General features: G+C 41.3%; 2 protein-coding genes across 3 annotated transcripts in view; one reads left to right on the forward strand and one right to left on the reverse strand.

The window, feature by feature from the left end:
• The first annotated feature begins 71 nt into the window (after nucleotides 1-71).
• On the forward strand, nucleotides 72-5,460 carry LOC142018432 (uncharacterized). 2 transcript variants are annotated; one of them, XM_075004241.1, is made up of 2 exons: nucleotides 72-105; nucleotides 3,479-5,460. In XM_075004241.1, exon 2 carries the CDS (start codon nucleotides 3,795-3,797, stop codon nucleotides 4,752-4,754), a length of 960 nt encoding a protein of 319 aa, XP_074860342.1. In that variant the 5' UTR covers nucleotides 72-105; nucleotides 3,479-3,794; the 3' UTR covers nucleotides 4,755-5,460. The 2 variants fall into 2 exon arrangements, with proteins under 2 accessions (XP_074860342.1, XP_074860343.1); XM_075004242.1 differs by lacking the exon at nucleotides 72-105 and adding an exon at nucleotides 501-615.
• Nucleotides 5,461-14,751: 9,291 nt separating this feature from the next.
• Nucleotides 14,752-16,281, reverse strand: part of KPNA4 (karyopherin subunit alpha 4) — a 51,042-nt gene continuing 49,512 nt past the window's right edge. Inside the window, exon 17 of the mRNA XM_075004684.1 lies at nucleotides 14,752-15,521. Coding sequence (XP_074860785.1) covers nucleotides 15,423-15,521 — 99 coding nt within the window. The 3' untranslated portion in view covers nucleotides 14,752-15,422. The remainder of the gene's footprint in view (nucleotides 15,522-16,281) is intronic.

A 16,281-nucleotide genomic window follows, 5' to 3' on the forward strand; every position in this document is an offset into this window, starting at 1 on the left:
CCATTAGAAGCTCCCTCGCGCTATGAGGAGAGGAAGTGACGCCACGGAACTCCGTGTCGCGTATGCGCTGCTCGGAGCCTGCGACCAACCGACAGCCGCGGAACGGTGCGTTCAAAAGTAACCCTGAAGTGCGCGGTTGTTATTTTCAAATTAACAGTCCCCTCGACAAACGCTGGCTGTTAACGGCTCGTTAGCATCAGCTGCATTGGCCAGAGGCAGCGCTGTAGTTACACGCTCTCCTGCCCTGGGGGGAGGTTTCTTCCCGCCCGACCCGCACACTTTAGGCCTAGTCTACACTAAACAGCTAAGTGGGTGGAAAAAATCCACGTCCCCGAGCAACCCGTGAAGCCTGCCTAAGTCCCTGTGCAGGCAGCACTAGGCCGCTGGAATTCTTCTATGGACCTAGAGATTGCTTCCGGGGGAGATGGGCTATCTAAGTGGCTGAGAGGGTTCCTCCTCGCCTCCAGGTGGTACCTACGCTGAAGCAGGACAGTGGTACGGCTGTGCTGCTATAGCATTTCAAGCATCTGTGTTCCTTATTCAGAAAGCCCAGCCCCACAGCTCCTACTTGCATTCTCGCTTGGACCCAGAGGGTGAAATCCAGGCTCTGCTGAGGTCAGTGGTAAAGATGCTATTCACTTCAGTAGGGCCAGGTTTTCACCCAAGATTTATATTTCTTCCTTTCAGTTGTTGCCTCAAGCCACTGAAATCCAAGGTATTCACCAGGCAGGTTCCCTGGCTGGCCCTGTTCAACCAGCTAGCGGAGTGAAAAATGCGATTGGGGTGAATGGCAATAGACACTGCTATAAGGCCCAAATATTGTGACTGATATAACACAGAGACATTGGATCACCACACCTCTGTGATAGGAATTATCAAGCACAGATTGCATATCCAGTGTGAGGGCTTGGAGATGTGTGGGACAAATTCAGGTGCTTTGTCAATGCAAAAAAGGGGCAGCAGCAACTGTTCCCACAGTTAGTCTCACACTAGTACTGGTACGTGTCACTGTAGACAACGCTGGCATCTAGGCCATTTCTGGGATCCTACACATCCCATAGGAGCTGTAAGTATAAATAGTAAGGGTTCTTTGGATGCTCTTAAATTTAACGTATAGATGTTTCCTACTTGTAGTAGTTGTGCAGTTCTCTAATGCATGCTCTACACAAAATTTTAACTTAATGGGATCAAATTTAATCAAACTATACAAGATAATAAGAATCCTGATCATATTACAAAGCCTTTTTGAACTAGAAGGCAGCCCGTCAGTTCTGGCAGACAGTGCATTTTTAATCACACAGACACATTGGTCCACTAAAAATAGCAGTGTAGTCACACATATTCTACAGCTCAGAATTCTACTTTCAATTTGAGAAATTACTATAAAATTCTACACTTGTGCACAGTACCAACTTTTCATAATTGGGGAACGGTACTCGAAGAAAAAAACCTGATAAATTTGCTTAAGCTACATTGTGTAATGATTTTGATTTGCTAACAGTAACATATTTGAGCCATGTCTACACCTACAGAAAACTTCAACATGTCCATGCTAATGGCCAAATGGAGAAATACTAATGAGGTGCTGCAATGAATATTCAGCATCTCATTTGCATGTGCCAGCCACAGCACTGCTCATCTGCACAAGGGTCCTTTTTGAAAGTAGCCTGGCAACATCGAAATCCCCTTATTCCCTATTCCTATCAGCTTTCTAAAAGGATCCCTGTGTAGACTTTCGAAGTGCTGCGGCTGGTGGCATCCTAATAAGGCGCTGAATATTCATTTCAGCACCTCATTAGTATTCCTCCATTTGGCCATTAGCATGGACATTTTGAAGTTTTCTGTCAGTGTAGACATTGCCTTGTTGTAATCATGTCATGATATACATGGCACACAAAAATGAAACCACTATATAACCTGAATTCACATAGGATTTACTGTGTCCCTTTGAATAACTGCCTTAGTCAGCATTTTCACAGATGGATTTTCATTTACATAGAGGGTAAACTGCATTCCTGTACAAAAGACCAGCGTAAGATGTTGAAAAAGTAGTCATATTTAGGCCTGACAAAAGCTTTTAAGAGACTATGCTGTACGTTTAACAGTGTACAGCTAAGTAAAACAGCAAGAACTGAAAACCAGTGATGTTTGTGAGAACAAGTTAAAGTAAAAGAAAAGGCTGGTCTGAACTGACTCAAAACATGTACTCACAGTAGGAGAATTAAAATGGAAGTGAGAGACTAATACATGTTTAAGAAAATGTTTATATGTTAGTCAGAGTTCCTAATATTGTGCACATTTTCAACATATGATGGATTATTTTGCATTTATTTATAATTTGAGTCATGTTGGAGTAAAAAGCTATACATACTCTGAGGGTATTACAATAACCTTGGAAAAAGTAACCAAATCATGGTATCCGCTCTAAATTATAATAATACTACCACTCAAAAATACCTGACCATCTGTCCTGATAACATAAAACCGGTATTTTAAAAGGACCTCATATAAACATCTGTGAAATGTCTGGAATTGTATCTGAAAATATAAAATTTCTCTGTCTTGCTTCATCAGATTAAATACAACTTCACCTGGATTACAATTATGAACTAGGAGTAATCAGTGGTCTATAAACCATACATACCATACCACATGTGGTATATTTTAAATTTAAAAAGCCACCAAACAATTGTGTTTAATCAGAGAAATTTTAAAACGTGAATTTGCAAAAGGGCTGCTGATTAACATGCTAACTCAGGTAACAAAAGGAGCTTCCTTCTACATAGAAGAGCAAATCTGACCATTCAGAAAAGGAGTTCCAAAGTTAATGCAAAGCTTTCTTTTCCTTTTAGCAGTATTTACACTTTATATATTTTATAGACGTGCGTATACACACACGCACACATTTACTCCACACATCTGCCTTGCACACCTAGCAATTTCTAAGTAAAATCTGCTTTCACTGTTCAGTATTTTTCATGTATGGAAGCACTCACTGTGCGAGCTCCAGTTGTAGCAGCAAAGATGCTGTATGCCACCATTATATCATTAACAATGGCCGCTATCTTCACTGTAGTATTAAAATAGTTTCCAATTGTCAATTATGTTGACTACTTCTGCTGTCATTTGCTTATGGGTTTGCAATTGGCTATGCTACTTCAATAGACATATTTCCTTGTAGAAACCAGGCTGGTTAAAATTGTGCTTATTTATGTTTCCAGAGATATAAACACAAAACAAACTCCTGGCCCCACAGCTTGGTGACACTCATCAGCTTGTAGGAAATTTAACAGTTTGCAAGAGTAACACATACCACTTGACTAATTTGTGTTGGGTGTATTAGGAATTAGAGCTTTCTTCTGTTTATGCCTGATTCAGAAACTAATTCATTTTTTATTTACATTGATGGAAGTAGGAGGAAAATCTGGTCCCTTGAGGATATACTTTTAACTCTAATATATTTTTCTTTTTCTGTCAGGTGTTTATAACGTTGGAGTCCAGCTTAGGAAGGTCTCTCCCTACTTTTTTTTTTTTTTAGCACAGTAGTTATTTTCCCACTTTGTGTTGCCAGAAAACTCCAGCCTGTATCAATTTCTGTGCTCAGCTGGGACCATGTGGGAATGTAGCCCACACTGCCACAGCCCTTTCACTGTACCCAGGCCAAAGAGAGCTTCCCCAAGGAGCTGCTGTAATGTCCCATTATTTCAAAGGCTATGGAAGCAACACATCACTGGAGATAGTGGAGTTGACTCCTCTTCAGTCATGCAGTTTCCCAGGATCTGAGGACCAGCACCATGGAAGTGGAAGAGGCAGCACACTGTGAACCGGTCTCTCGAGATCGGTATAAGGCAATCCCTTTAACAAGCAAACGACGACAGGGAAGTCTGGCAGCAGCTGTGGCCCAATGCCTGTCCCTTGGAGTGATGTGCACGGCTGGGGCCTACCCCAGCTGGGTCCTAGTGAGCAGTGATGGGATCCAGTTAGTACTAGGAGCAGCCTGGGTCATGAACCCGAAAGAGCCCCCTCCTCACTCTCCGCTCCTGGGTCACACAGGCGGCATCCTGATGGTTTCTATAGCTGTCAGCTGCATCCTGGCCATCCTGAGTGGGTACGGGGCCTTGGTGCTGGACTTCCTGGGACTGCAATGGGGCAGAGTGGCGGCTCCCCTCCTGCATGGTGTGACTGCCCTACTTGCTGCTGGTGCTGCAGCACTGTGCTCATGCCTTTTCCAGTTAATACGGAGCAGACTCCAAACTGAGAAGGAACTGCAGCCCCTTGGCCTCTCCTCAACCCTTGGCCCAAGCTTCTTCCTTGCCATCCTGGCCTGTGCCTTAGCAGCTACTGCGACTAGCCTCAGCTGCAGTGCGTCAGCCCGTACAGGACTTCCTGCAGGCCGCTCCCCACTTCGGACATTGCGGAGGAGGCAAAGACTGTTCTTCGAACGGGAGGGAGAAGAGACTAGTGACACAGAGTACAGCCCCACTGCATGGAAGGAGGAAACTGACTCCCGAAAGGAAAGAGTGCTGGCCTTGGTACAGGGAGACATTGAGCCTGGGATGGCAAGTAGCCTCTGCTTCATACAAGGGGAGACTGAACTCCGAATGGCAAGGAGTCTCCCCTTTATGCAGGGGGAGACTGAACCCCCACTGGCAGGGAGTCTCCCCTTTATGCAGGGAGAAACTGAATCCCAAATGTTAAGGGAGGAGTGTCTTGTCCAGGGCGATGATGACTCCCAAATGCCAGGGAGAGACTGAATCCTAATGGTGGAGTCTCCTTTCTATCCAGCCAGTGCTTGACTCCCACTCCAGGAAAATCCCTGCTGCAACAAGAGACTGATCACCCTTCGTGCTGAGAGGGACAGTATTCAGCATCATTCTCACTCCCACATTACACTAATAGATGGATGCAGTGAAATCCTGCCTCAACTCCTAGCAAATAACCTCCCAAATTAGAAGACATCTCCTGCCTCAGGAATATTTGTCTCGTCAAAAGGAGAAACTTCAGACAAAACAGCCATCCAGTAATTCTCTGGACTGGAATGATCACCATAGGACAAAACAGAATCTTTCCTCAAAAGGCAGTAAGACTTCCACCAGTGTGCCGTCAAACAGATCCTCAGAAGGATTAGAACTCTCCATCAATAAAACTGTAAAACAGCATATTTAAAATTTGCCTTAAAACTACTTCTAAAAATACATGAATGGTCCTTCATAGGAATGACACAGCCAAGTTTAGTTTAGAGTTGCCTATTGGTTTGCAAGTCCTCTAATGGTTAATGAGGATTGGGCTGCCACAGGACTCCCACTGTGTTCCTGCTATTAAAGGGGGCAGGAGAAGCTGTGGATCTTGTTGAATGATAACAGTATTAAGAGAGTTTGTTTATGGCTTTGCCCTGCACTTGTGCGTCTTCTCTCTCTATATATACATATATAAATAATACATATACACAATAAAACTGGCTTTTCTCTCATACTCAAATGTCACAGTTTTGAGAGTTTTAAATATGCCATGTTAACTAAAGAGCGAATAAAACCTTAGGTGAGGGATGTGGGCCTTTCCTAATAGTGTACAGGACCCAGGAGAAACTAGACTGCATGGGCACCCCTTAACATATACCAGAGGAGTCCTGGAAAAAGGAGGGGTTTGGAGCAGGAGGACAGTGGACAGGGTCAACCTGGCACTAGCATGTTTCAGCCATGCTAGGACCAGTGTGCCCAGTAAGTTTGACCACTTGGGCAGCCCCCCCCCCCCACGGAGAGATGAACAGAGTGCTCACAATGGGTGGCATGTATTTCTGTTGGTAGTGCACATCTGCATGTGTGTTCTTGCACCTAACAAACTTATTCTGTCCATGGATGGAAAAAAAATAGAGGGCTAGGATGCTGCCTGCCAGTGTGGTGGATGAGTTGCTGCTGCCATAGGCATGGGGTTTCTGATCTGCTGGGGGGACCTTATGCCAACTTGCTCTCCCCAGGTTCTGTGTCCATGTCAGCCCTTTCCCCCGCTGCACTTGTTTCTTTCTGTCCCATCCCTACTTCACCTCTTCCCATGCAATTCTGTGTGCTCTCCTGAGCATGCTGCTCACTGGCTCCTACCCTTTTTCCACAACAGCACCTCCTGATGCCACAAAAACAGCTGATCTGTGGCATGTAACTGCTGAGAGGGAGAGTTATGTGCTGAGGAGTGTGGGGGTCCTGGATTCCTGGAAACCATCAGTCCTGAAGCACCTACAGAGCTGGGGCTGATGGTTGTTGCTGTCAGAGACTGAATTGGAGCCACATGACTCTCAGTGACACCTGGGACTTCTACAGCACAGGGACCAGTTGGGCAAGGACTTGATGTTTAGGCTAGACCTACTGGATCAGAAGGATCCAAGCTTAGATTCTCCATCTGTTCCCCCCCACCCCTGCTGCTTCTTCAGTCACTGGGTATTAGTCAAGTATGAAGGACACAACAAACCTTTTATTCAGTACAATACCAAGGCAAATTAACAGGACACCTTAAACTAGCCAACAAAATACAAAATCCTGTTAAAACAAAACTGTCATGAAGCCAGAACCTAAAATACTAATAACAACTCAGCAGAATACCATAGGGAAGGGATTACACTACAATATTGGCGATAGTTGGAGACAGGGTAGAAGGATGTCATAGGAAACAGAAGACAAAGGAGGAAGGGAATTCAGGTTAACAGAACACCATTGTAGACACTCAGGCAGACGGAGAATGGTCTTCTCTCTTTGGTTCTTCAGTTCTTCCCTTGATACATCTTCATGCATGGAAAGTGCAAACAAAAACTATGAATGATAGGTGTGTGTAAATATGCCTGCACAATGTGACTTCCTTAGCCATATGGCTGTCATCCTGGCCTAAATAAAATACATTCAGTTCTATCAGCCACTACTTGTGGGTAATTGGGTTGCTCCACCACTGAGGGACCATACCAGGTACTCTGACTTGGAGAGTCCCACTCCCTCAAAGATAGGCAAGCTATCTGCTTCTGACAGCCAATCAAGCCGACAGCCGGTTCCAGCAGACTGAAGGGGGTCACAACTGAGCTGCTGCTCCAGTGCTACAGAATTGCAAACGAGCACACACAGCCCTGAGGGGCAGGTGAACACCTCTTAAGTCCTCCTGTTGCTGGACAAATTAAGGTCTGGTGACTTCACTTTTCTTGATTTTCCTTTTCTCACCTATCCAGGGTGGAGGACAGCAACAGAGAGGCTAAAAGCACGCTCAGAGGAAAAATGTAAATGATGGACATAAAAACACTGGTGCCCCTCCACCAGCAGCCCAGAAAAGTTTTCCTGATTCACCCATCCAAATGGTGGCTATATGAGGGGTAGCTACATCAGTAAGCTTCTTAAACAGTAATATTCAAAACTCTAGTTAAGGTTGAAGTTTAAGTAACAGAATAGTTTCTTTACAAAACATTTTCTAACAAAAATCCCCCATGTGGACAATATGGTGAATTCTGATCTCACTGAAGTCAATCTGGCTAACAATTTGCATAGCTCTTTCAGTAAGGTCAATCACAGTAACAGAGTAAAGTATATAAAATATGGTCACAATAATGAGAGCTGTCAAGCATTTTAAAAAAGTAATCACTATTGTGTGATTAAAAATCACACTTAATCATGCTGTTAACAGAATATGACTACTACTTAAACCTTACTCTGTGTGGAGCATAGGTCATCTGCAAGTCTCCTCCACATCACTCTGTTTTGGGACAAAACTTCTAGCTGGCTTCAGGAATACCCCAGTTGTTCTGCAGTCTCAGTAGACCATCTCCACATCGTGTGAGGTCGTCTTCGTTTACCTTTTCCTTGCGGGTTCCATGTGAGAGCTTGACGGACTATGCTGGATGATGGTTTTCTAAGAGTGTGGCTTAGCCATCCCCACTTTCTTTGCTTGATTGCAATGTCAATTGGTTCTTGACCTGCTCTGTTCCAAAGCTCCTCATTTGTGATAAAGTCTTGCCATTTGATATGAAGGATGTACCTCAGGCATCTATTTATGAATGTCTTTTGCTTGTGATTTGAAGATTTTATAATACACCAGGTCTTGCATTCATACTAGAGCACACTTTCACATTTGTGTTGATGATCCACAGTTTTGTCTTCACAGATATTATTTGTGAACTCCATATGGGATGTAGAGTCTTGAATGCAGCTGTTGCGTTCCCTATCCTGGCATTGATATCTATGCCCATAATACTCCCTAAGTAGGTAAACTGCTCCACATCTTCCAGGTCATCCCCTCCCCAGGCAATGGTGATATTGTTGGGCTGGTTGATCCTTATTGTCTGTCTTTCTCTTATTAAGGCTCAGTCCAGTATTGAGGCAGTTTTCCCAGCCAAAGAGGAAATGGGGATAATCGTCTCCAAAACGGGGTAGATGGAATCATGAATCACAAAAATCTAGCACGTATGTAGCCTAAGGTCCTTGACTGTGATGTCAAAATGGTTTTAGAGGCAGGTGCAGATGTTATAGAAAGTCCCTCCCCTCCCCCATCTAGATATCTACATCCAAAAGCCCAAAGATATGGGAAAAATGAGAAGTCCTGTGGTACCTTATAGACTAACAGATATATTGGAGCACAAACTTTCGTGGGCAAAGACCCACTTCATCCAGATATGGGAAAAATCTTTCACAGCTGATACTGAAATTGTCTCCAGTGATGAGAAGTGCTGGACCAAACAATACATCTGTAGCAGTAACATAAATTCTAGAGACCATAAGGTCACCATTACGTCCTTCAGGGTATGGAGAGAGAAGACCATCTCATCATTAAAGCTCTTAGGCCCTTCAAATGGAAGGTATAACTATATTGTGCACTTCCTTCACGTGACTGGAAAACTGGAACCAGTTTGCTCTCTTCATACCAATTGCCATGGCTAAGGATCTAGAAATTGTCTCTAGATCAGCCTGAAATAAGGGTTCTGATATCACTGACCCTTCAAAATTAGGGTCTAAAATTATTCCCTTATATTTCACAAACAGTGATTGGTAGTTTGCTACCTGAAACCGGAATGCTACACAAGGTCTAAATGTTGGTCTAATTACCAAAGTAGAGGGTCTGGAGAGTCTTTTTTTCCTCAGTTGCATTCACCACCAGGGAATGGGATAGGAAAACCAATGGTCTTTTCCCATAACCAAAATATAACATAGATGGGCTGGGTAGCACCCAGTGTCTGCAAGTAAGTCATAAACAGAGCTTCATGGATTCTGAGGCAATTTCCCCCAAGGAGTAATATTTAAAAAGTTCATCAAGGAGCACTGAAATGCCTTACTCTAACAAAATCTGGAAGGATTTTGCAAGACATTCATCGGTTTTGAAAAACCTGAAAGTTATCAGCATAAGACTTGTGGAAGAATTACTGCCTCATCCATCAAGGGATCAAGAGGACTTCACAGAAGAGGTAAGTGTCCCCTAATCCATGCTGCTGCTCAATGTGAAAGAGGCATAAGAGGGTACAATCATGTATACTGAAGATCAGTCCATTGGTGAATATGAGTGCTGCAGTACTGCTAGGTATTGGGAGCTTTCTGGCAGGAAGGCTATAAAATTATTCAAAGTAACCCCAAGGAATTTGAGTAATCCCAATGAAGTGGCAGATAAGGGGAGGATCCCTAAGGGCACTCTGAATTCCTGGATCTAGCATACTTGGTGGGACATGAAAGATGAGCTTCAGCATACTGGTTCACCAGGGTGTTACGCTAACTGTGCCAAGAAAGCCCTGTAGCAAGACCTCCAAGTCTTGCTACAGTCCTTCAACACTTTGCACCTTGGCCTTAATAGAGACAGCTTCCCTATTTTTGATATTTGTAGCAATCTGAGGCAAGCCACTTGGAGGTCAGTTTTAATTTTTTTCCTTCTGTTATATATTCATTGTGCCAATTCATTTTCATCACTATTTTCAGATCTGAAGTGGGTATGCCCTAGAAAAGCTCATCACCCAATCATTTATTTTGTTAATCTTTAAAGTGCTGCATGACTGCTTCCCCCCAAAACCCCTCAAGTCTGAAGTAGTATCATCCCCTGAACTGAAGCGGGGAGCTTCTGTCATACATGCCAGTGCTGAAGGCCTGATGGGGTTCAGTGTCACATGTTGCAGTTGCACATGGGTGGATGGGACTGGGGAGGGGGCCTTCAAAGAGGCCAACAGCTGGAAGACTAGTTTCTGAACTATGAAAAGTTCCTGAGGAAAGAAATCTGGAGCATGCTAAAGGGCTATGATATCAAAGTGCGAGTCAGTAACAGTCTGAAGAAGGGTGTGTGCTGAGGTGATGAATGCAGCACCAGAGTTTTTAGATGAACTTCTCGGAAGTTACAGCTCTGGTGCTGAAAGGGTGATGACCAGTAAGAAGCCTGTGCACATTTTGGCACCAACCAGGCATCAGTTGATTCCAAGGCTGATAGCTCCCTATACTGTCTATCAGTCCTCTCTGTATGTTGCTTCTTGAGCAAAACTGGCAGCTTATATCACTCGGACAGAGTTTCAGCTGTACTTCTTGATGGATGCAAATCTTACTGTTGAATTTATGGTAGGACCAACCTCTCTTCCTTGTTTCCTTGGCTGGGGAAAGAGGCTTCTTCTTAGATGATGTAGGTTCTGAAGGTGTCACCCACATTACAAGAGTCACTGTAGTGGCCTAATGGGGATGATGCAGGGTGGGGCAATTGCTGATTCCACTCGTGTTGGTGACTGTTCTGTGAGAAGTTTGTTCCAGTTGTGCTCTCTCTTTGAGCCTTGCCTTTAGATGCCACACAATCCTTTCATTCCAATAGTACATGGGTATCTGAGGCAGTCTGAATGCCCAGCCCAGCACGACAGGAAAAAGAGACATCTGGCAGGTATGGCAGGGCTTAAGCTTTCAGGATCTTTGGAGTAAATCCTGGAGATCTCAGACTAGAAAGAGATTCTAAAGAACAAAAATGGTGGGTAACACCCTCACAAACTACAATTGTGTTGGAATTAAAAAGAAAAAAGAAAAAAACCAAAAGGAATAAAGCAGAATAAACTACCTTTAAAAGGGACAGGAAACCGAGAACAGCATACAATTGTTCCATCTCAAGCCACGGTCTCATTCTTTGCTGTTTTGCTATTGAAGCCTCCATTAAAAGTACATATTCAATAGATTAGGTGCAATATTAAATAACATTTTGTTCAAAAGACTTTAGTGCCTCACTACACTGTTTGATCACTGCTAAGAATCAACATTTAGCTAGATATTTATCTGCCTCTCTAATCTTCTCAGGTAGCACAGACAATAACTGGGGTAGAACTTCAAAGCAAGATCCAGTGTGTAATTCCACATCACACTGGAAGAGAAATGAACATACAAGAAACCCTATTCCAATGTGAACTTAATATTGAAAAAAAATGCAAATACAAAGACATAAGGCAAAATCCTACATTTGTATCTCGACCCCTATATAAGTGGCCTGGTTTCAAAAAATCCTGTGGTCCCAGTAGTTCTGATTAATACAACTGGTAACTCGTCACTTTTGGAAATCAAGTTTATTAGCCCTTTCTATATGTGGTCTGAGGAGCCTAATTCTCTGCATCCTATTTTATAACATCTTTGCGGTTATTCTCTAATGTACTACTAGAACCTACTTTGCTCCAGGGGCACTAAAAGGAATATTATAAGTTAAGGTACATTTTCCTGGACATAAACTATTTAATTCAGGGTCTGTTTTCAGCAGTCTGGAAAGTACAGTATTTGATGCAAATTTAAAAGTTAGACAGTTAGACAAAAATATCGTAAGAGTAGTTAATGACCGATTTTTTTATAAGATAATCTACTAAACCACATGTTCATTCAACTAGGTTGACAAATTTTGATTTTTTTTGTAATAAAAACATACCATGCAAGCCCTCTAAAAATGTTATCTGCTAGGAAAAGCTAGTGATTTCTTCTTAACATGAGGCACAAAAATAAAGAAATAAAACTCACTTTTGAAAATATGCTCTAATTCAGTAGTCCTTCTGTATAATTATTTAGTTTTTGCTTTCTTTACCAAAATCATTACAATGTAGAAACTAAAGCATTTATTAGGAACATAAAAGTCTTCTAACAAAAAGTTATATTAAAAAGATGAAGACATTTAATATAAGTTTCTATACACTTGATTTGAAACACAGGTTGAACCTCTCTAATCTGGAACTCACTCATCCAAGCAAACTCCGTAATCTGGCATGATATTAATTGGCCAGAGGACTACTTGTCATGGGTGTGGCCAAGTTTCCCATGGGCCCATAAAGTTTGTTTACAGCCACCAGTCTTGGCTCCCAGTGTTCTGTGCTGTTATTTAGCTATAATATACCCCTAAATGTCTTCTAAGAACCCTGTAAGGAGTGGAAGTGTTAGTAATGTGCTAGAAAATACTGACCTCCCATTGTCCAGCATATTCTCTTGTCTAGCCCCAGTCAGATCCTGAGGGTACTGAACAAGAGGCTCAATCTGTACTTCATGTTTTAATTATGGCAATCCTATTGTATCACTGAGTCAAATTAAATTATGACAAGTTCCTTTTTACTTTACAAAAAGCAAAACATTTTGAAGGCTGAGGGTGGGATTTTCAAGATTACTTAAATACATTACACATCCAACCACTGTTCCCTGTAAGGTGTGTGCTTGTACAGCTACTTAGGGAAGATTCAAATGCTGCCCATCTGATTACAGTGCCCACAGCTAAATTTTGTTTTTACTGTTGGTGCACATTTGCACGTTTTACACATTAAAAATTAATCTGCACATGGTTGGAAGATATTGTACCCAAATCGCACAATTAATATCCAAACTTATTTAGGTGCTTTAGAAAAATCTCACTGTAATGGTATCAAATGGAGGCAGTAAATGAAGATACCTGTTCTATACATAAAGATACCATAACCATACTTAACCTGCAATATTAAACCAGGGAGGCATCACTTTACAATGAATAGAGGATTAATCTTCGAGTCAGGAAATCTGGTTCCACTCCCAGTTCTGTTACCAACATGGCTACAAAAAGATTGTGTGAAAACTCACATGCCAACTGTGTTTTTGGGGGAAGATCTGAATTGCAAATTGAAAGCAAAAAGATAATACTGGTGCAACATAATTATTTATGTAATTCTGCTCAATGTTAACTGACCACCTGATGGAATTACAAATGTACTACACTGCATGAAAAGGTCACACCCTCATATACCCACTTTATGTCAGAGCTGAAAATGTAACTTACTGTGAAATGTAATTCATATAAAGAATCACTCATTTTAGTCCCACACCTATTCCTAGTCCATAGAAACTGTGTCATCTCACTGATTATTGAATATTTTTATTAGATATAAAGAAACAGGGAAGTGAAGTTGCACAAAGCTATTTACATTCTTAAGTTTCCCACATGAGTAACAGTTCATATTCTTCTCTTTGGATTTGTGCCCCATACTGAATCCCATGTTTGGGGCCTTTGGCAGGTAGAGAGGTATGTCTGAAACAGATTAAAGGGTTAAAAAGGTATGGAAGTTACAGTTAATATGAACATTGTTAAACGATTTGTCGCCTATAATTTGAGTTCATACAAAAGACACACCAAATAATACAAACTTTTTTTTAAAGGTTTAATGTTTATTTCCCCAAGACAGCCTAGCCTGCACTCTACTTAGATAAATTTCACAAGCTAGTTTTCTGCTGCTTCTAGTTTTAACTTTAACCATGTTTCTGATGACAAGGAATGCTGTAAAAATACTCTAGTCCAACAAAGAGTTATGATCACAAAATAATCTTTATCCATTCTACAGTGTTTCAGAACTGCCAGTTGATTTTAAAAACACAAGGTAGATATAGATGCTAATGGTGACTAATCTGGTATGTTTTATTTATAGCAAACTGTTGTTCATGCAACACTTGTGCTCAAAGGGGAAGGCACAGCATTTCCTACAATGAGCCACCTTATAAAGAGTTCTCCTTTTTATACAAATTTGTAATGTAATGTCACCTTTAATTTAGTGTGCAGAACCTCGAAACTGAGGCATTACTCCAATTATAAAAACACTTGCATGCTTTTTATGCAAGTTTTAAAAAAACAAAGTTTTCTCTCTAAAGTGGCTCAAAATAGATTGTTCATGGTTGCCTACATCTAAGTTAAAAAGAGTCTAAAACAATTGGGCAGATTAGGCATATTATTAAAGGTGTTCAACCAGGACTTGGATTTGTACATCTATTCACACCTCTTCTTCAATCTTTATTCAGCAGTACATATGCACCAAATTTCATTTTTAGAAGTTTCCATATCATTTTCATAGAAAACAAAGTTTGAAAACAAGTAACATTGAACAGCACGGTATTCTACCACAAAGGAAACATTTGGTTACAGGACTCAACAAAATCTAAAAATGAGCTATGCTGTAAATTACCACATGCAAAGAGAGAATTTATGTTATCTTTGAAAATGAAAAGGATGATGATTTTATTACCACATTTTACTGTTTTCTACCATGGCAACTTGAGTACTGCAACACAGTCTATTTGGAGGGAAATGATGGTTTTTTCATGCAAAAATCTACACAAATTTGTTTTGATGATATGGAAAGCCTTTCATAACATCAAACATTCATCTGGTGCAAATGCACAGGGAAGCCTTCCTGAAAACTGACTTTACAAGCAACTAATAATAAGCCATACAGGAAAGAAATTAAAAATAACTAAAAGAAAAAGGGGGAAAGGAAAAAAAACAGGCTGCAGGAGTAAACCAGAGTCTGCTGCTAAACCGGTCTTTATTTTTGTGTCCAGTGTAAGTTAACACTTATGAACTCATTTTGATAATTTACTAGGTGTATTATCAGCCCCCTGAAGGTGAATCAAGCTTGCATGCGTTCACATACAGCATCACAACCATACTCTCGTACACACGCCACTCCAGGACTAGGAGCCTGCTTCATCAGTGAAGAGCCCCAGATTTGAAACTTGAGCCTGGCTCCACAGCTGAGTCCAGACATTCACTCAATGCTGTCCACTCACACGGTGCTTCATAGCAAGGCCTGGGCTCATTCTCCTTGGACTTAATATGGGCATCCTATTCTCTTTTATGCTTACAAAGCTTGATGATAATAGTACTGCATTTTCCCCCCCCAGTTGCTCTAGTAAGTCATTGTTCCTTCTCAGGCACTGAAGATCTTTGACCTATAGCCCTTTTTCTTTGAACAATCTAAATAAGCATTCAGTGAAGTTTTTCATTACATTTTGCCACTCATTCTCACTCGCACCCACTCGCCATCTTGACTTCATTTGGGCTTTTCTGTGATTCCAAATGAAATCTTCACATTTTCTTTTCCGATTTAATGCAGCAGCGGATCCCATGAGCCAAGATTGATGGGTCAAACCATTTTTATTCAGTGCTGCATTGTACCTAACTGCCAAAATATCACTCTAAAACTGGAACCCTTCTGCTGGTACATTGGCAGACGAATTGAAACCAAATGTTCCACCTTGTATTGCCTCTGGAACAAGGCTAGGATCTTCATCAATCTATAAAAGAACAAAAAAGTTCTTCAATTGGGTACAGTTGGAACAAATAGCTGAAACAAGTTTTATATCACAGGATGATTCTAAAGCTTCTATATCAGACTAGATGTGTTTTAAACAATAGATAAATCTAGCTAAACTATGTAAAAGACTACAGAAATGTTGATTTAGCCTATTTGTAGCAGTCTGACAGCATGTAGTCTACAACCAGCAATACTACATTTATATACCTTTCACTCAGAACCACCCCCAAGCACTTTAAGTACTAATTTCAAACTGATATAGGCAGGGTGAAATGTGGCAGCTGTCTAACAGAATGTAGCAACACTACACAGACAAAAAAAGAAGAGTCAAAATTGAGGGGGCAGCTTCCGTTAGCACAATTAAAAATAAATGTGCACTTTCAGGATACATGGCAATGTATATTTCAATACTTCTAAATGAAGATAACACCAAACTGTTCTCAAGATGACTGAAATAATCCACAATACCTTTGGCACTTAACATTATAATGCCATTTAAGTATGTCTCTAAGTTATTACTACTTTGGATGTCCAAATGAATCTGGATTAAATAATGCTCATGTACTGGTTTCTGGTTTAAATGGCTGCTGCATAAAGTTAAATAGGAATTTTGAACCAGGATGGGAATCTTCTGAGTCACTATAGGGGCTCATCTGCATACTTGGCTTAATCTAATTCTTGACCTCCCCCCCCGACTCTCTGATTTGCTCACCTTGATCATTTTTTTCTGATTTGGCCTC

This window comes from Carettochelys insculpta, chromosome 10 (assembly GCF_033958435.1).
Source record: "Carettochelys insculpta isolate YL-2023 chromosome 10, ASM3395843v1, whole genome shotgun sequence".
Taxonomy (NCBI): domain Eukaryota; kingdom Metazoa; phylum Chordata; order Testudines; family Carettochelyidae; genus Carettochelys; species Carettochelys insculpta.

Bases quoted from the DNA above. Each gene is read 5' to 3' on its own strand.
- LOC142018432 (XM_075004241.1), top strand. From the start codon at position 3,795: ATGGAAGTGGAAGAGGCAGCACACTGTGAACCGGTCTCTCGAGATCGG.